The 21,336-nt window shown below is 41.1% G+C and overlaps 1 protein-coding gene across 1 annotated transcript in view; it reads right to left on the minus strand.

The window, feature by feature from the left end:
- Positions 1–21,336, minus strand: part of ARAP2 (ArfGAP with RhoGAP domain, ankyrin repeat and PH domain 2) — a 214,000-nt gene that overhangs the window by 141,058 nt on the left and 51,606 nt on the right. Inside the window, exons 8-9 of the mRNA XM_054030499.1 lie at positions 12,255–12,375; positions 5,099–5,277 (exon numbers count right to left, since the gene is read on the minus strand). Of these exons, the coding sequence (XP_053886474.1) occupies positions 5,099–5,277; positions 12,255–12,375 (300 nt within the window). The remainder of the gene's footprint in view (positions 1–5,098; positions 5,278–12,254; positions 12,376–21,336) is intronic.

Raw genomic sequence — 21,336 nt, forward strand, 5'->3', positions numbered from 1 at the left:
TCTATTTTTCACTTTTGCTCCACTGAGGAAGTTTAAGAAATCCACACTACATACGCAGTCTAAGAAATTGATGGTTTCATAGTAGCAGTATATCACTGCCAGAAGCTCTAGCTAAAAAAATAACTTTTTAACGAGAAATAGACCTGAGACATGAAGTTCTGATTTCAATCTGAACTTCACAAAGTTCATGATGGTTATGTTAGGTTCTGGCATTTTGGCTCAGACTGCTCTCTACTTTTAAAAAACAAGGAAAAATCCTGTAAAGTGCCATTGGACTTTTCTCTATCAAGTTTAGTAGAAATCAATAAATCAGCTAGATCTGCTCTCATTTCAAGATAGTAAGATGTCTAAATAGCTTCTTTTAGCACTGCAGTTATAATAAACCCCTGTAAGTCACTATGGATGTAGTTCTAGTATGGATGTGAATTCTGGGATACGAGGACATCCCTGAGCATATTTGCCTGGTAATTACTGGGTAAAATACTGTCTCTTTCAAAAGAGACAGATTTTTAGAACACTAGAGCACTCTACTGGTTTCAAAGCTGTATTATTTATTTTCCTCTTCAATTAAATGCTGCAAGAAAAGTAATGAAGAATCACTTGTGTTTGAACTTCAAACTAAATCAAAATGGAAGGATTACCTGTAAAGGAAGAAGTACAAAAAAGAAAAGTAGTATGTTTAAAGAGGGAAGCCATCCTTCTTGATTTCCAAATACCCAAAAAACATTAGAATAGAGGGACAGTCTTTCAAAGCAACTACAAAAGACTTTCTTCACATTAAATTCTTAATAACTAAAATGACTGAAATAGGCCATATGCCCAACCTGTTTTTGCACTGCATATTTCCCAAGCTTTTTCTTAATTCTGGACTCAGGAATACTAGAGTGCATGTGACAGATTGAGGACATGTTTGCTTCTGTGTTAAATTGTGTCATTTTGTTTTGTAAACCCCATTTTGTTTCAGAGGCTCTACTTTGTATTACAGCTTTCACGTTGTATTGCAGCTTCCTTTGTGGATTAGAGCATCAATTTTGCCGCAGGGGCTTGATGCCTCGTGGAAGAAAGACTATGGCTGAGAAGCTATGATGCAACCACAGTGTTCAATGACACTCTCCTACTGGAGCAACAGGTTTGCTATCAGTAAGGCCAACTTGTAATGACTCTACACAGAAGCCAGCTGGGGGGCACAGGGCCGGCTCCAGGCACCAGCAAAGGAAGCAGGTGTCTGGGGCAGCCAATAGAAAGGGGCGGCACTCCGTCCGTTATTGGGGCGGCACGTCTCACTCTTCGGCGGCAAGTCCTTCAGTTCCTCTCTTCCTCTTCGGCAGCCCTTTGGCAGCAGCTCAATTGGGTTTTCCTTCGCCACTTGGGGCGGCAAAAAAGCTGGAGCCGGCCCTGTGGGGGTGGGAGTAAGTGCCCAGAATCACTGGCCTGAAGCACATAGGCAAAAGGGTGACAGAGACTGTTTTTAAAAGAGGGAAACTTCCATCCACCACCACATGCAAGTAGAGCAGGCTAAGGAGGGAAAAGGCAAGAATGGCTGCCTAGTGACTATGAACACTGAAGAAATCCAGGACTCACAGGAGGGGTGAGATCAGAGTCAGAGGAAGAGTATGCAGGACTGTTTGTTGTTTTTCAACAATCTGTATGTTTTAGTGCTATTTAAGAGTAGAATGCCTGATTTTGAGCAATTCCCTTGCTAGGCCAGTATTCTTTGCTTATCTGCCCAAATGTCCCTGAAAGCTTTAATTGCAAAGCTCAAGGCACCCAAGGTGATATGGAACTCAGTCTATAAGCAACTGCAGGCTAAGGAGGGTTGTTGCACTGGTTCCAAGATCTAAGGTGGCTAGGCTGTGGGGGGAATTCACTGCCCAAGGTTTTAAATGTAGGATCTGCATCTGGGAGTATGCCTGAGAGACCCAGATCTAGGAACAGTGACAAATCACTATCCAGATTCAGGGGCTTAGAAACACATGGAATCCAGCATTTAGATCCAACTCAACAGATCGGTGTCCTGGCAGAGGAGGATTGAGTCAACTTGTGACACCAAGGAGCTCCCGATGAAGATAGCCATGTTCCATCCAACCATTTAACTTCTTCTAGTTAAGTCATTTATTTTCCTTATTCTTGTATATGATGCACTATATTCATGAAATCCCCTCACTCTCTCCATTCCTTAAAACAATTTCCTTCCCTGTGATGCAAGAGAGGGAACTGTCTTGCCACTGAAAAATATAATAAGAAAAAGAAACAGCACAACAACTTGTTTTCGCACTATTTCAAATGACTTTTGGCTGATGGTAAAAAAACGAGAAGAAAAAATAAAAATAAGTTATATAGGAAAGAAAGAATGAGAGATTAAATAAGTAAGAGAATGTAGTAAACATCAGAAGGAATGAGAAAAGAGGGAAGAAAAAAAAGCATAAAAAAATCAGTCAAGCAAAGAAACAGCATAAAAAAATCTGGGAAAATGCGGTGATTTAAAAGAAGTCTGAAAAAGAATATTAGAGCCACAAACGGGGGGGGGGGGGGGGGAACAGACACCCAAAAAAACAGTAAGCTAGAGCATGAATAAAACATAATGGCTAGAAAAATGTTTTCTGAAGACTCATTCTTGATATTCTAAATAAATTTAACAGAGGGTTTTGCGGCTTTGTATATTCTTCTATCCTTAATAGAAAACTACTGAAGAACAAGTTGTAGAAGGGGGATCAAACCAGGATTCCAATGTTGCTGGCATAATCAACTGCAGATGCAAACAGGTTACAACATCTAGGACCAGATTTTCAAAAGAGCTCAGCAACCAAGAGCTTCCGCTGTTCTCAGTGTGAGCCACTGAGTCCTGAACACTTTCAAAAATCTGACCCAAATTGTGGGGGCTGCACAATTTTCAAAGTCTGGCCTCAAATTTGTACAATTTCCCTTTGTAAATGTATCAGCAGCCTTGTGCTTGAAGGTTAAAAGTTAGATGCTTTTTTAAAAGTTAGGCTGTTTCTCTTTAGTAAAAACAACTCAGTTTCAAATAAAAGGCAGAGCTACAGTCACAAGCATTTTGAAAACTGCTTAATGTTTTAATTCTAAGTAACAGTTTATCCTGGAGATATAAGTGATGATGGCTCTAAACTTCTATTTGTTCCTTATTTCAATGTAGTGATGGCTTATCCTCACTTTTCACTTAAAAGCTTGGGGGAAGAGGCTAGTAGAACACCAATGCCACTCACTCTGAAAGACGTGCCCCCAACATTATCTGGATAACAAAACAGGATATTAGGTTGATGACAATACAGTAGGTATTTGACTGAAAACTGGAATATGAAAAAATATAGTTTCTCAACAGCTGGTGTTGCTGTTGCTTTAGCTAAAGACATTGCTTGGACTATTACCTTTGTAGACGGTACAGGATTCATGAGAGGCCCCAGTCCTGCAACTTTTTTTCATTCAGGCAGACCTCATATCCACATGGAACCATCCTGAAGATCATGGGTATGAAAAAGTTGCAGGATTGGGACCTAAAACATCTTTTCTGATGGGGGAAATGAAGACAATCAAGATGAAATACATTTCCATTGCTACTTGGTAGACTGACTAATTTTTGTATTTAACAGACCACTGGCCTTAACCTTTTTTGAAATAAATATATCAAGTTACAGGGCACCTAACTAGCTACTGTGGTCATGACTGAATCATGATGGAGGCCCTAAATGCCCCCACAGGGCACCTAACAAGACTCTTTCCTCTTCAGTGCACCCTTTAGGACAAACTTTCCCTCTAGCAAAAATAAATATCAAACTTAAAAACAAGATGTAGCTACCACTCATTATCTCAGCCACAATATGGTTTAGCACTGGGATAAGCCTAAGTAAGGTAATGATAAAAAACAAATGAACTGGGCCACAATTTGTGCACAAATCAATTAGTTTTGATAGCCAACCACACAAAATGCATCTGGTGAGTCTCAGACTTCCTTACATACACACAACCTCAAGCACTGCACATGGCTCTAGAGAGGAAAATTCCTTCTTGACTCTCAGTGGGCAGCCATATCCTGGGAAAGAATGGTGGGACATAATCCCAAACACGTGATAGGCCCCAGCACAAATCTAGGTAGCTTCACAGAGGAGAAGGCCAAGTTGAAGGCAATGTGGGTAAATTACAGACAGACCAACCTTACTGACTGTCTCGATTCCTATTTGAAACATGGAAGCTTGAGTGGAAAAAGAGCAGGTATTGTATCTCTCTCAAGTCTTTGCATATGAGGCTTGCTCTGACACCATGTCTGGGTTAGCATGCATTACCAAAGTGAAAGAGGGGGGTGGAGGGATTGAAAGAGAACAAAAGAGTCAGACTGTAACAGTAAAAAGGCACCACCCTGGGAGTAGGGGCTCCAGGGAGGAAGGGGGGGGAAAAACCAAAACAACAACAACAAAAACTTGTTTGTCTGTGTTTCCCCCTGCCGCTTGGGACTTTCCTAACAATTCCAGCTAGCAAGAGCTTTGTGTGACGTGGGAACTCCATTTTTCCGTACTAATATTATGCTAGGAAATATTTGTGGATAAATCACTGGATTTTATGAGCGGAATTAAAGTGTCAAGTTAGTATTTTGTTGTTATTTTATATTGTTTATTTAAAATTTTGTAGTGCACCATGAGCAACATTGATGAAGTCAAACTTCTTAAAATACAGACATTTCTTTAAAATTTAGTGGAGATACCATTTAAATACTACAGATAATCAAAAGTACATACTATTCATACTGTACTGTTTAAAAGTCCGAATAACTAAGCCATTGCATACAATACATTCTCGGTCTTTACGATTACTCTACATGTGTATATTGTAAGCAATCTACTAAATTAACCCCATCTCTCCTACTGACCTATAAAGATATCCAGAGCTTATCACTAGTTTGTTTTTCCCTGTAGTACAATGGAGGTGGTGACACACATTTTGCTTTTAAAAGCCCTTTTAGAACTACAACAATGCTGTGTGATAACACAGTGCTAAAATGTGACCATCCAATAAGTGACATAATTTTCTAACTCACTAGTTTAATCATTTTTACAAGCATTATTTCACAAAAATGTATGACAACATTTACCTGTTCGTTTTTGCAGAGCCACACATTGTTCCCCAGAAGTAAAGTAAAGATTTTGGTTTTGTATCCTTTTAGTTCAAGGTATCCACTTTTCTCAGGAGTGATAGCAGTTTGAGTTTGAGAGGTATTGGACTGTGATTTCAAGGCACTGAGCATTGTATTAATCCAGTCAATTCTTTCATCTAAGGAAAAGGAAAAGGAAATTAGACAAGTGCAGCATGTTCCTGGAATGTTGCAGCTTCCCCACTGTCTTCACATACATGCTCATGAAGGTGCTCTAGTTCTTTTGACTAAGCTACTGTGTTGCATAGGAAATGTCATGCCAGATCAGACCATCAGTCCATCTAACCTGGTACTCTGTCTTTGGCAATGGTCTGTATTAGATGATTGAGAGATAAGTGCTAGAATCACTATTCTAGACAATTCTAGGACAGAGGGGAAGTTTTTTTCTAACCCTATTAGATAGTGGTTGGCATGAAGGTTTCTTTTCCTGGGGGGGTTTAATCTTAATTTAACTGTGGATATTTCCATGAGGGAAGGGAATGAAAAAAATAAGCATGAACATATATCAGGTAAAGACTTAAGACAGAATCTGCACTTCAGTAACTCCCATTGTCAACATGCAACTTCTCCAAGAACACAATACTTTTACCACCTACATTTTCAAATGTTACTATGTAGTGGTGCTGTAGCTGCATTGGTCCCAGAATATTAGCAAGACAAGGTGGGTGAGGTAATATCTTTTACTGCAGTGTTTCCCAACAGCCAGTCCGTGGACTCATGCCAGTCCCAGAGATCTCCCTGACACAGTTTAGGAAGGCAGCAAGCCAGTCCCTTGTATCAAAAAGCTTGAGAAACACTTCTTAACTGGAAAAACCTGAAGAAGAGCTCTGCCTAAGATTGACAGCATGTCTCACTCATCAACACAGATATTACCTCACCCATATTGTTCTCAAACATAACTAGTAATTTTTGGGTAGCCAGCTTGAAACAACTTAAAAGGGCCTGATTTCCTGAAAGTGTTGAGAATCCAAACTATGGAAATATGGTCGAAGTAAGATATCTCAAGTTCAGCACCCAAAAATTGGGGAATTCAAAATCAGCAGGAATTTCTGAAAATGTAGGCCTATATAATACTGATAATATAGCTAATGTTTTTACGCAAAAATATTTTTGCAATCTACAGTTTATTTCATTATGATATACCTTGTTAAAGTCTGCATTATCCAAGGAATTTAGGTAATGCCTGTTTGAATACTCTTTGCATGCATTATTAATTTAACAGCTTACAAAAGCTACAAAAGCAAGTACCGTATTTTCCGGCGTATAAGACGACTGGGCGTATAAGACGACCCCCAACTTTTCCAGTTAAAATATAGAGTTGGGATATACTCGCCGTATAAGACTACCCCTCGTCCAACGCACACCAAATAAAAATTAAAAAAACATCAGATTTGATTTCAATATGGTAATTTTAATTCAAATGCTTATGACATGCAGGTACTTAGCAGGAAAACTGTCACTTATAAACATAAGGCTGTTTGTCATCAAACATGTAAACATAAAACAGTGCAAGTGGATTAAACTTTTCCTAATTCGCTCTAAAGCTGAAAGGAAGGATAAGACAATAAACCCATGGGAGCTGCCATGCTGTTTGTTTTCTAAGCTGTCAACCAAACTGGAACTGATGATGATAGGAGGAAGATAACAAACAATAGAGAGAGAGCAAGTGCCGGGCAAGTCCCTGGCGAGTTAGCAACGCCCATCATAACTGCAAGCTACGGTATTTTTACAGGTTTTGCTGGCGTGACAGTTTCCCTTTAAAAGCCTTCAAAATCCTCCTGTTCGTCATCTGATATCATAAGTACATCAATGACATCTTGTGATACATTTGTAAGGCAGTCATCGTATGGATCGAATTCCGTATCAGATGGTGTGGTCTCAGCTTCGGCTTCCTCTTCATCTTGCCACAAGTAGTCGTCCTCCATACCATCTAATGAATCTGATATGCCACACTTCTTGAAAGACTTGATTACTGTTTCTGCATCAATATCATTCCAGGCTTTTATGACAAACTTGCACAAAACATCCAACTGTGGAGCACGCATGTTTCCTCCTTTTGTGAATGACTTTTCGCTGCTAACCATCCATTCATTCCATTGTTCTCGAATGCGATCTTTAAATGGCTTGTTTAGGCACACATCCAGTGGCTGTACCAACGATGTCAATCCTGCAGGAATAACTGCCGCATCTGTGTTTAGTCTTGCAAGCCTTTGCTTGGTGCTGGGAGTTAAATGAGCCCTGAACATATCCCACACCAGTAGACTACATTTTTGAATAAGTCCACCTGGTCGCCTGCTCCATACATTATCAAGCCATAGCTTTACCCCTTCTTCATCCATCCAGCCTTTTTCATTCACATGTACAAAACAACCAACAGGGAACTTGAGTTTCGGCATTGTTTTTCTTTTAAAAATAATCATTGGTCTCAGTTTGGCGCCATCAGCTGTGCATCCTAGTACCACTGTAAAACTGGACTTCTCATGTCCTGTTGTTTTAATTAAAATTGTTTTTTCACCTTTTTGATGGACAGTTTTATTTCCAACCATATCAAAATTCATTGGAGTTTCATCCATATTTCCAATACTACTTAACGCATAGCCATGTTTAGTGCGCTGATGTATTACGTATCGATGGAAACTATTTACTTTGCTATCAAGATCTGCAGGTAATTTTTGGGCAATTTTCGTCTTTTGCCTCAGTACCATATTATGCCTTCCCATGAACCTAGTACACCAGGATACAGTGGCCTTAAATCTGTTGCTGTGATCTGGGTTAGATTTGGCCCACTGAAGTGCAAACAAACGTATTTTATTTCGTGTCACTACATAACCGTTTTGGCGATGCTCATTCACCATGTCTGCTACATGTTTTTCGAGTTCTGGCCAATGTGGGGTGCCTCTTCTTAATGCACACTTACCCCTTGGCATACTCTTTAATGCTTTTTCATTTGCTTTCCAGTCCCGAACCATCTTTTCTGTTACTCCATATTGTCTTGCAGCAGCGCAGTTATTATGTTCCATGGCAAAGTTTACAACTTTAAGTTTGAAACTAGCTTCATATTTCTTTCTTCTTGCTGGTGGAGCCATGATGGGGTTTTGACTGTTGGACATTTGTATACTGTACTGTATGTACTGATGCTATACTGTATGAACAGGTACAGATACTGGTGCTGTACTGTATGTGGTACCCAGTATACAACAACCAGCCAATCACGGCAAGTGATGTACCTTACCGGCGATTGGCTGGTTGTTGTATACAAAGCCTGCTTGGATTGGTCAGCTCTCCCTGCCTGCCCAGCCCTCCCTGTCTCCAAGACTATCAGAGCGGTAGTGCAAACACGCCTCTTTCACCCGTCTGGCCCGCCCTTGTATCCTATTACCTCCTTCTCTGCCTCTCAGATCTCGCACATGCGCGCCTGCGCCCCTTCACTGCAGTCCTCAGGAGCGAGATCTGAGAGGCAGAGAAGGAGGTACGGTAACAGGATACAAGGGCGGGCCAGACGGGTGAAAGAGGCGTGTTTTTCTGGGCACAGCGCCGCTCTCTCTCTTTTTGCCATACCGGGCATCCCAGACGCCTGCAGCTTGCTCCGCCCTTGCTGCTTTCATGCGGCCGCGGCCGTTTTTGAGCTCCCCTCACCATATGCGGTGACTGCAGATTCTCCAGTCCGGCTGGAAGTTTCAGCACCTGCCCTATAAGACGACATCCGGCGTATAAGACGACCCCCGACTTTTGAGAAGATTTTCCTGGGTTACAAGGTCGTCTTATACGCCGGAAAATACGGTATTTGAAGTAATACAATTCTATTCAGTCCTTCACTCATCCACTCTGTCCAGTTACTGCACAGGACCAAGATCAAGATATATGTTAATGATGAATATTATGAGAGTTATTATTAGACTTGCCCCCACTTGTGGCAGGACTATGATGAAAGCTTTAACTCCATTTGCTCTGGGAGATTTAATTCACAGAATAAGTTATGAAACAGTACGAAACTGATTATTATTTTTCTTTTCAAAAAAAAATGTCAGTGTTGAATTTTCAATTTTTTTTAACTAACTCTAATATGTTACAGCACCTAAAAATGTATTATAAGTCTAGATTACAGGCAAACAGACCTTATCCGTATCCCAAAGAATGCAAAGAGAGGGTGACAAAATAACAGGGTGCAGACATGGGAGGCAGATCAAGGATTACAGCAAAAAGATAAGCAAAAAGTTGTTACTCAGCAAAAGGTATGTGCACAGCAAGGTGGGGCATGAATGTCTGTTCAACTCCATTCTTATAAACATCATCTTAGAAGGGTGTGTCATGGAGGAATCTTAAAGAAGACAGAATAGCAGTTTGACAGATCACCTCAGGAAAGGCATTTCAAGCACATCTCTTAGAGTGGATAGTTCAAAAGATCAATAGGTGCATAAAAAAGGTATTTCAACATGTAGCTCCATCAATGAGCTCATTGATGGAGCTGAGTTAATATAAAAAAAGTTTTCCACAAACATTGTTGAATTCTAATCAAATCATATTCAGATTTCAAAATGGAGTGGGACATTGTTTATTAACATAACTGTGAATATGTATACACTGCAGCTGGGAGCGGGCATCCCAGCACAAGTAGACAGATATGCGCTAGCTGTGCTTGAGTTAGCACGCTCAACATAGTAGTGTAACTGGAAGTAGCATGGGTGGCAGCTTGAGCTGCCATCCAAGCACAAACCTGCCTGGACCCCTGGCATACTTATGTTATACCCCATGTTACACCCGGCCACACAGCTATTTGGAGCATGCTAGCTCAAGCAGAGCTAGTGAATATGTGTAACCGTGCACTACAGTGTACATTTACCATGTGAGACAGTTGTCTTAAACCTCCTGTCCCAGTACTAAGACTGTTAAGTCTTCACAATTAGTACTGCTCACATACAAACTTTGTGCATCTGGAACAAGAAAAAAAATGAATGCAAAGTCTACTGTAAGCAGATCACAAAACTTATTTCACAGTTAGTTTCTCCTCCCCTCATTTTTAAATCCAGTTTTCTTCTTTCCCCCCAAAAGCCTGGGATCCATGTCTGCCAGAGCATAATACTTCTGTGGAAAATAGGTAAGGAAAATATTTTAAAATACCCTCAATGCCCTATTCCTACTTACGTCTTCATAGAGTAACTCTTCAGAAAATGCTCCTGCCCTCCCTGGGGAATTGTCTACCCACCTAACTTTAACTAAAGTGAAGCAAAACCTGTTTAGACAAGCCATGAGAGAATCAGAGAACTATGATTTATTCAGGCCCACTTTCTGTTTATCAAGCATTATGGTCTACCAATCCAGAAACAGAAACAACAACATGTGACTTAGGTGACCAAAAAGAAAGCGCATTCATGCTTTGATATTCTCACAGCGAAGCGTTCACAAGCAAGCCTCAGACGGAAATATATTTGAAAATCCTGCTCTTGAATTCTTTATGCAAAGCCACAAATGGCAGGAACCCTTGGAAACATCCCCTGAATATTTTTCAGTCATGAACAAATTCATGCAAGTTGAGATTGGTTCAAGAATAGTTTGTGCATATACGGGAAAGGGAATTTGGGTGTATACATTACTGAATACTTCAAAGGGCTCTAGTTATTGGTATGGACCATTTTATTTGTCCCAAACCTACTTAGAACAGTAAATCAACAGCTGCCTAAGCAGGCTGTTCTGTCTAGGGAGGGTTGCACATTTAAGGAAAATATAATTTGTACCCCATATAAAAAGTTTGTCATAGGGCATACAGAGGAACACTTTAAAAAAACATATAAATAAAAAATAATAGTTGATCTGTTTTCTCATTATCCAAAGGCATTAGTACATAAAGCAGATTATGGCCCTACAAAATTTCATGTTACAATGAAAATATTTTTGAGCAACAGTTAAAAAAACAAAAAACAAAAATATCTTTAAAAAAAATTGCAGATCTATTTTGAAGCCAGCCAACAATGTAAAAATGCCTGACATGATTTGAGCCAAACCTGATAAGGCTGGAATACTGCACTCAAAGTTATAGCCTGGAGCAAATGTTTATAGCCAAGCTATAACCCCATAAAAAATTGCAGTTGATAATGGAAATGCTGACAGACTTTTAACTATAATGGTGCTAGTGTACACTGCTGTAAATAAATAAATAAATTCTAGTTAATATTCCATTTTTATTGGATTTTTCATAAATAACTCAAGCTGTACACACTTTTTGGTATTGATTTTGCATAATACACTCTACAGGTTGATAAAAATATCTACAAGAAATTACTATGGCCTCTAGTTTAATTTAACCTTATTCACTATCAAAAACCTCATTGGAAACACTGCACGTTTGACATTAAATATAAGGCACCAGAAAACCCAAGCCAGATTTCTTCGATCTCCACATCCAAGCCATCAACTTCACTTTGCTCTTTGTCATTTTTATACTAAACAGTCACTCAGAGCAGATGGCTGAAAGTACAGGGATTATAAGTAGCTCTAATAAATGTTAAAGAATACCCAGAAAAAATTTGCTTTATGCCATCTTAAAAAAGAAAAAAAAAACCTGCTGGAAAATACCCTTTATTTTTTTTCTAACCAATACAGTACTTCAAACTGGGATTTCTATCAATTAAGTCCATCAAAGACTTGACCAAGCAACATAAAACAATCTGCATATTCCAGCAGATCTGATTAAATCACAAATTTGCTTTAGGAAAGTAGGCCTTTAATATAGGCAGTTTGGGCTATGGGAAAGGCACTTGGTTCTAGTAAATGAAAAACTCAGGCTAAGACAATCACCGTCAAATAGTCCTAGGGCTGAACTGCACAGAGGACTCAATGACTTGGCCTTTAGACTAACTTCGGAATCATAAGACTGTTGATAACAGTCTCTCCTCTAGTTGGGAGGTAACCTATCCATGGAGTTTGGAATAAAGTTATGTCACAAAAACCTACAACATATGAGCCCAAGATAGCTGGATCCCAGTGACCTTTCTGGAAGTGACAACATGCACACAAAAACATTGATTTTAGGAATGTTGTTTACCTATAGCCACCAATATGATCTGCTAACAGTTGTCATTTAAATATGTGCTCTGCTTACCTTCCTTTTCCACTCGGAAGACAAAAGTCCTATGAGCTGTGACAACTTCAAATTTATTTTCCCCATGGACTCTGACTGTAACTATCGCTGAGAGCAGGATTATTCCCTTAGAGTAAACTTCCTATATCAAAAACAATAAAAATAGTTAATACGACTTCATAAAATTGTAGGTAGTTCTACTCCGATTTATGCCATTATGCCTGTAAAGTTCACATATTAATTCAGTCTTTTGCATTATTGATAAGTCATATTGATTACCAAAGTACTTCTGCCCCCTCAGAATTTGCTACATAACACCAGTTTCACCCTTATGTAGCTATCCACAGTTGCCCCTTTCTTAGAAGGAGTTTGACTCCATACAGGTACATTATCCAATATACAGTAAAACCACATTTTATAAACTCCAATTACATGAAACTCTGTATTCCAAAATGCCACTGTCAGCCTGACAGTAGACAACTGTAATTTACCCTAGTTTTACCACAGTCTTGGGTATCTCTAGGACTTCAGGAAACATCAGCTACACAGATAAACTTGACTCATTGAACAGTGTCAGGGAAGAACCAAGTCAGCTTTTTCCCCCAGACATCATAACACCAGGAAGGTATTTTCCACATAGTTGGTCAGTGAGAACAGGAGACGCATAGATTTTACCTGTAGCCTGGGATTGGAATGGAGACAGAGATAGAAGGGACCATACAGCAGGAACAGTAACGAAAGAATTAAGAACCAGGAAACCTCCCTCTAGGATCAGATGTTCTCTTCTCCCTAACATGGCAAAATGTCTGGGAGTCCTAATACTTCTAATTTGGTGGGGTTGGTGGTCTCTGACTCCAAAACAGTGTTTGGGACAAGAAGGCCAAAAATAGAGGGGGAATGATGGAGAAAGCCTACCAGAGTTTAGCACGACTCTAGTTTTTTTGTTTGCTTTTTTTAAACAAAAAGGTCAAGCCATCCCTTACACCAATGGGATCACACATCACAGGTATTCAAGTTCCAGTGAGAGAGCGAGAGAGCACGTGCATATGCAGGAAAATCAGATAGGATAGTAGTATATAGAAAAGGGGTGGGAAAACTTTTTGGCCCGAGGGACACATCTGGAAATAGAAATTGTATGGTGGGCCATGAATGCTCACAAAATTGGGGTTGGGGTGTGGGAGAGGGTGAGGGCTCTGGCTGGGGGTGTGGGCTCTGGGTGTGGCCAGAAATGAGGAGTTCAGGGTGAGGAATGGGGCTCTGGGCTGGGGGGGGGGTGAGGGCTCCAGCTGGGGGTGCGGGCTGGGTTGGGGTTGGAGATGAGGGGGTTGGGGTGCAGGAGGGCACTCTGGCCTGTGATCGAGGGGTTCAGAGGGCGGGAGAGGGGTCAGGGCTGAGGCAGGGGGTTGGGGTGTGGGGAGAGGCTCAGGGGTGCAGGCTCTGGGCAGTGCTTATCTCAAATGGCTCCTGGTAGTGGCGGCATGTCCCTTCTCCATTGGAGTGCTGGAGGGGGCCAATGAAGTGCATAGGAGCCAGAAGGGAGCCATGCCGCGGCTTCCGGGAGCTGTGTGGAGGAGCCCCCGACCCTGCTCCCTGGCTGCAGTGCTGGAGTGGGGCCATGTGGCTGCTTCCGCGAGCCACGTGGAGGGGCCCCCGACCCTGCTCCCTGGATGGAGCGGGGCAAGCCCCAGACCCTGCTCCCCAGCAGGAGCTTGAGGGCTGGCTTAAAACGGCTGGTGGGCCGGATGTGGCCCATAGTTTGCCCTCCCCTGATCTAGAATGCACTTTTAAAAAACTGCTTGGCTTCAGAGCTTGGGTTCTTCCAACCCCTCTATGCTTGGGTCAGTCTGCCTTCTGATTAGAACCCAAATATGCTACTGGGATTTAGCAAGTGAGAAAGCAACATATTTCTGACTAGAAAGGGTTCAATCAATTTCCCACAAAAAAATTCTAGTTATAATAATTTTCCACCTAGATCATTGTATAATAAAATTATCCTCTGTGTCTCCACTCAATGTATCATTTTTAAGGTTAAATGCTGAGCGCCCACTAGATATATTTTGTATTTATTCACTGTATTACTGATCTATGTAAATACATCCTACATGTCTCACGTTTTTCCCTTTTAAATACATATATATTCAATGAAGGCTGTTCGGACAATTGCAATATATCAAAAATATAATGATGCAATAAAAATGATGCATTTTATTTCAAGCAAACACTTCTACAATTATGTGAAGAACTACTGTTTTGGTAATTTAATCTTAGTGTGTCAGCACAATGAAATAAAGGATTACACACAGAGAACCATATCATTAAGGCTATATTTTCTTTGAAAAGGGATTTTAACACAGTAGCTATTCATTTGTCAGAAAAAATTGGGTGCCACATTAAAGTTTTTTTTACAGTTCACAAAATAGAATCATAAGGTAACAAATTCCAATAGCAGATGCCCTAACGGCACTCAGATATAATTATGTTCCGGTGTTTGCAGGCATCTACTGGCTATGTTAGGTACTGTAGCAGCATTACTCTATCAGATTGCTAATATGATCAACAACTATTCTGATTTCATAGTATTTGCTAAAAAATAACTTTTCTTTGTACTCTGTTTCTCTCCTCTCCCCTACAGGTAACACATTTGGACCAAGAAACACAAATGCGTTTTGCCGAAATTGAAAATATACACCCCTTCAGGGCAGAGAATAGACCTGGCAAATTTTAATGAAGGTCAAATTTTAGGAACTTCTGAGCAACTTGGAACAGGAATTTATATATGGAAAGACTTTGGTAACCCAATTACCAGAACTGGTGCTGTAGCTATGACTAGCTACACAGCTGCTGTAAGACTATGTGTTTTTTAATGGCAGATTAGAGATGGCACTTCTATTCCTATTGACTTTGGGACTGAAAGTTCTTGTACTTGGTCTAAATACAAGAAAAGACAGGCTGATGATGGAAAGAGTTCTGCAATTAGAAATTGCTAAAATGTTACCTTTCCTCTTACCACCCTAGCTCATGGTTAAAACCATCCCCTCCAACTAGCCATTAAATAACATAAAATAAAAATGTTCATCCCATCCTTTATGTTCAAGTTAGTTATTTTGTTGGTAATCTTAGATGCGTGTTATCTAAGCCGTCCTACATGGGAGACTCTCTCCCCCATGTGCCATGCTGGCAGTATTGCAATCAACAATGACTCTCATATTACAGCTCTCTCAAAATAAAAAAATAAACAAGTAGGCAAGTGGCAGAATGTTCTCCATCAGGGGCCTTCTACTTTGGAAAGTTTCCCCTCCTTTATCTAAAAGACTCCAGGTTTTTTGACATATGGGGCATACTACAAGGAGTATCTATTTACTCAGACTTTAGGGTATATCTACACTGCATTGTAAACCCAGATTCAGGTTTGAGCCCAAACCCCGCTACCGTCCACACATGTCTGATTCAGCTCAGCAAGCACTCAAGACTAAGGGCCTAAGCCCCTGCTGGGAGGTGGGTCTGAGTCCAAGGCCTGCTGAGACTTGCGTCCCAGCCCTATCACTTTGTAGCAAGGGCATAACTCAAGCCTCAGAACCAAATCAAAAGGTCTGGCTAGTCCAGCATTTGCATGGCTGAGACACCCAGGCCCAGCAATTGTAAACCAAGGTTTAAAATGCAGAGTGGACACTAAAGCATGGGCTTGGACACCCCAAGTCCAGAAGTACAGGTCAAACAGATTCAGGTTTACAATGCCCTTAGGAAGGAGGGCAAAGGAAGGGATCCCAAAGGACAGCATTGCGAGCAGAGACACTGGTGAAGGCCTAGTTGTGTTGGGGCTGTTGTTGAGACTGACTACTACTTTCAGTTTATTGGTTTTTTTGTATTTTATGTCGAAGGCTATGCAGGTGTCTTACTATATACTTTTATAAATCAAAAGATTGTTAATCTATTGAGTTGCATAGCAGAAATATACATATGCTGGACAATATACAAATACTTCTGAAATCTATCACTCCAGATATTTATATGGGCCTCACTACATAATTTCAGAGTGCCTCACAATCTGTATTGGATTTTATCATCACAACACCCTGCGAGTTTGGGAAATATAATCCCTACTTTTAAATATGGGGAACTGAACACAGAGTAGATAAGGAAGCAGCTTGCCCAAGGAAGTCTCTGACTGAACCAGGAACTGACCCCATAACTTTAGAATCCCAGTCCAGTACCCTATGCACTAAACCATTCTTTTTATGCACACTTACATAGGTCTTACACGGTTATGTTTCCCCGGGCCTTTATCCTTTGTTGGAATAACCAGCCCTTTTTTCACCTCAAGACATTTGGAACATACAGCTACTAGGTGTTTGCAGGTAGAGATGGACAAATGTGAGCAGCAGAAGCACAACTAATAGCAAACTAACATCCTACAGATGCTTCTTTTCTCTCTGCCACAAGTTACCCAGAACACCCTTCTCACTTATGAATCCTGTGGCTTCGATGTGATACAAGATTATCACGCAGAGTGCCTGAACTGCACTTACCACCTCCACCCCCACCGCCACCCTCAGTTGAATTAGACTACCACAGTTGAAAGGTAAACATGCACACTCACATGGTCATGACATTGAATTTAGACTTGTTATGCTTGGGTTTTATCTATTCACCTCAATTTGAGGCAGCAGAAAGAGCAAATGACTAACTTTAACACAGTCTCACCCAATACAGGAAGAATATCCCAAAATTAAAGTTACTGCAGACTGCCTCAGCTGAAAGCTCACCTTCACTCTTTCACTAGAAGATCAACGCATTTAACAAAACTAATGGGCTGTTTTTAAATCTCTAAGGAAGTTCAAGTAATTGCTGTTACATTAACTATTACATCTGTGACGAAGTGGGACTGTTCTTAATGTTTCCTCTGAATACTGTGTGGGTGCCTCAGTTTCCCCTATGCATTTCTTAAGTCTCTAGGTGGTGGGATAAAGGCCAATATGCATAAATAGCCAGCACTCTGTCTCCTAGCAACAAATGGCTGGGGGGCCTTCCCCCTGCAAGGGGTTAGCTAAAGGGGAACAAAGAGATCAGGTGACCTCCTGGCCCAGGAAAGAGACAAAGGCCAAAAAGGAGGGGCTTGAGGGGTTTTTTCAGTTGGGAGCTGGCTGGGGATGGGAAGTGAGTGCAGACGGGGTTGTCTGGATCGCTGGGCCCCAGAATGGACCTGGCGGAGGGGTACCGTTCTGTGTACCTACAAGCTCTGTTTTAGACCGTGTTGCTGTCATCTAATAAACCTCTGTTTTACTGGCTGGCTAAGAATCACGTCTGACTGCCAAGTGAGGGGTGCAGAACCCTCTGGCTTCCCCAGGACCCCACCTGGGCGGACTTGCTGTGGGAAGCGCACGGAGGGGCATATGCTGAATGCTCCAAGGTCAGACCCAGGAAGGTAAATCCGAGTGAGCTTCTTGCCCTGAAGACAGTCTGCTCCAAGGGAAAGGAGGCTCCCCAAAGTCCGGACTGGCTTTGTGGAGAGCAGTTCCAGAGCATCGCCCGGGGACTCTGTGACAACGTCTGAGAGGAAGAGACCCTCTGGTATAGCACAAGAAGCTCCTACACAAAGAGACTGAAAGTCCACAATGGACTGAGGGAATTGAGCTTGCTCATCTGGCTTCTAGATAGGGAAACGCAAACCATGTTGGAGGGTGGGTAGACACAATGACTGTTGGAACAATGACAAGTTCTGAGCATGTACCAGCTGATAGGAAAGTGAAAAGTAAAGCTTTAGCATGGTGCAAAATCAATTTAACATCCAGCTGCATTCTGTACATACTGTAAATACAATGAAACTGGAATAGTTTATCAATCGTTTGTCAATAGCTACTTCTTATGCACAGGAAATAAACGCCTAGTATTAAAAATATTCTTTTCTGATCAGGACTATTTCCGAGCCATTCAGAAACCTTTCTAAATAAGCAATCAAATGAGAAAGAGTCCGCTATTTCCTTCCCCACCAGAAGTACTCATATTAATATCAGAACTGGTCAGAAGTTCTCAGATGGAATGGTTTTCTGTCAGAGAGGGCAGATTCATCAAAATCTAGCCTTTTTGTGGAGGTGGTTTGATTGTGATTTAGGTTGACAGAACCCAGACACAGCTCTGGCAGAACCTTCCCTGGTTCCCTGACAGCTTGCCTGGCTGGGTCCTAAGCAGCCAGCCTGGAGTACTGCTGGGGGCCCCGGCTTCCAGGCTCCTGGCTCTTTGGTAGCCCAAACTCTAAAAGCAATGTCTGAGCCAGGAGCCAGTTCTCCCAGCTCTCCTTCAGCTCAGTAGGCAGAATTTTGTTTCAAAACTATCAAAACAAACCATTTTGACTTTTCAATAATAATAATAATAATCTGCATTCTGTTTTGCATATAATTTTTATATTTTTTGTTTTCATTCCAAATCAGAATGAAATCAGATTCTGAAATCATACACAAAACGGGTTTATCATTTTCAGTACAGCTCTAATTAATATGTCCCAGCTCCTCAGACTTTTGAAATGAGAACCTTACCATACCAACATTTTTGCTTTACTATAATTTAGGTTTTGTGGAATTGTAGTTCCTTACATCAAAAACAGACAGCACATTGAGGCAAAAAAACATGCAGATCTGGTAGTTGAAAAGCAGCCTCAGATTGCATTTTCCATTTATAAAACTCTCTCCGCTTAACCACACTCAGTTAAGGATGTAACCACACAGGATGTTGCTCTCACCACACTAGCTTGCTCAAACCTATGTACGTATAAGAAATGAGCAGCATCAGTGGCTCAGTGAAGAACAGTATCAAGGTCAATGAGACTGCTTGCAGGAAATTGGACATTTTTCTTTATATATTATATTCGGGTATGAGAGAAAGAAAAATGTGTACGTATTAAAAGAGAACCACTCTACTGGTTTGATATTGCTGAACAAGGTCAGAGAAAAGTGGTTCAGAAAACTCGGTAAGACCCTGCTGCTTAGAAGGACTGAGTATAAGTTTGTGGGGGTGTCAAACATACAACTCTCTCACTCCCCCCAACCCCTTTAGTTTTCTTTTAACTTATTTGCCATTTGGCAAACTTCTCCTTCTCACTCCTTCACCTTCTGCAAATTCTCAATTAAAGTGAAGCAGACAAGGCAATTTAGCATATGTAGTGTTCCAAGATAAAATACAGAAATATTTTTAAACTTCTCAGCATCTACGCAGCGTTAGTATACCTCTGTGAATGCGGTTTGTAGTTAAAAGCTGCCGAGGACTAGCAGTAGCTACATAAAACTGGTTAGATCGGCACCTCACAATATGGATTTGCTTATTATTAATTTGTGTTAGTATTTGTGAAAAACAGAATGAAACTAGACATTTAAAATACAGAAAACATTCTCTGTCAGAGTAGAACCTGATTTCTGAAGATATTGCACAGAGGAACACACTGAACACTTGTCTTCACTGCAGCGTTGGTTCCAGGTATAACTCGTGTGTTTCCCTAAACCCAACACCCGTCAAAAATCTCTAGCTCAAGTTAAGTGGTGCTTTAAACTTGAGCAAGCTGCCCTGTGAGGGGTATGGGTTAAAGCTCAAGTGCTCTGGACCGAGAAATTCAGCTACTCTGTGCAGCTAATAAAATTCACGCTGTGTTTCTTGAATGTTGTTTTGCAGTGTGACTGTTCTCAACCGAGCTATGTTAACTTGGGAGGTGTTAGTTTGAGTTATCCACACTCTAGTTAACACCACCATGAAGAGAAGACTCTATATATACACAAACTCTTTAGATCATTTTTAAAATAAAGGAATAACTATTAAAAGTGACTTGTGGGCTTACAGGCAATAAAACACTGCGTTTTATCACTGTTATCCTCAGCCTGCAGTTAAATCTCAAAACAAAACCCTACAAGAAACACTACACACACAACTTTCTACCTGGTGAGAGGTTAAAACACACATGACAGATTTTAGTCATGCTGCTCAATACACTACTGAAAGGAACCCGGATACTACAGTGCAGAGGGGCATTGCTTGCACCTGATGGCATATATCACATTAGTAGATGGGCAGGTCAGGAAGTGAGGAAACAGATTGACAGAGCCAGATGGGTACCCAGAAGTCACCTACTACAGAACAGGCCTAACAAGGAACATAACAGAACACCACTGGCCATCACGTACAGCCCCAAGCTAAAACCTCTCCAGCACATCATCAACGATCTACAACCTATTCTGGAAAATGATCCCTCACTCTCATAGACCTTGGTGGGGGGGCTGTCTCGCTTACAGACAGCCCCCGCACCTGAAGCAAATACTCACCAGCAACTACACACCACACCACAGAAACACTAACTCAGGAACCAATCCCTGTAACAAACCCCGTTGCCTATTCTGTCCCCATATCTACTCTAGTGACACTATCAGAGGACCCAACCACATCAGCCTCACCATCAGGGGCTCATTCACCTGCACATCTTCTAATGTGATATATGCCATCATGTGCCAGCAATGCTCCTCTGCCATGTACATTGGCCAAACCGGACAGTCTTTACGTAAAAGAATAAATGGACAGAAATCAGACATCAGGAATGGTAACATACAAAAGCCAGTAGGAGAACACTTCAATCTCCCTGAACATTCAACAACAGATTTAAAAGTAGCCATCCTGCAACAAAAAAACTTCAAAAACAGACTTCAAAGAGAAACTGCAGAGCTACAATTCATTTGCAAATTTAACACCATTAATTTGGGCTTGATTAGGGACAGGGAGTGGCTGGCTCACTACAAAAGCAATTTTCCCTCTTTTGGTATTGACACCTCCACCCTGACTGAATTGGCCTTGTTAACACTGGTTCTCCACTTGTGAGGTAACTCCCTTCTCTTCACATGGCAATATAATAATGCCTGCATCTGTAATTCTCACTCCATGCATTTGAAGAAGTGAATTTTTTACCCACGAAAGCTTATACCCAAATAAATCTGTTAGTCTTTAAGGTGCCACCGGACTCCTCATTGTCAAGGTATTTCATGTAGTTAGAAATCTGCAGGCTCCGCAATTATTCGCATAAGTATGACTATGTCACGTGGCCAATTCACATACGTATCCAGCAAAAACATGCTCC

The sequence above is a fragment of the Malaclemys terrapin genome, chromosome 5 (genome assembly GCF_027887155.1).
Source record: "Malaclemys terrapin pileata isolate rMalTer1 chromosome 5, rMalTer1.hap1, whole genome shotgun sequence".
In the NCBI taxonomy this organism is placed as follows: domain Eukaryota; kingdom Metazoa; phylum Chordata; order Testudines; family Emydidae; genus Malaclemys; species Malaclemys terrapin.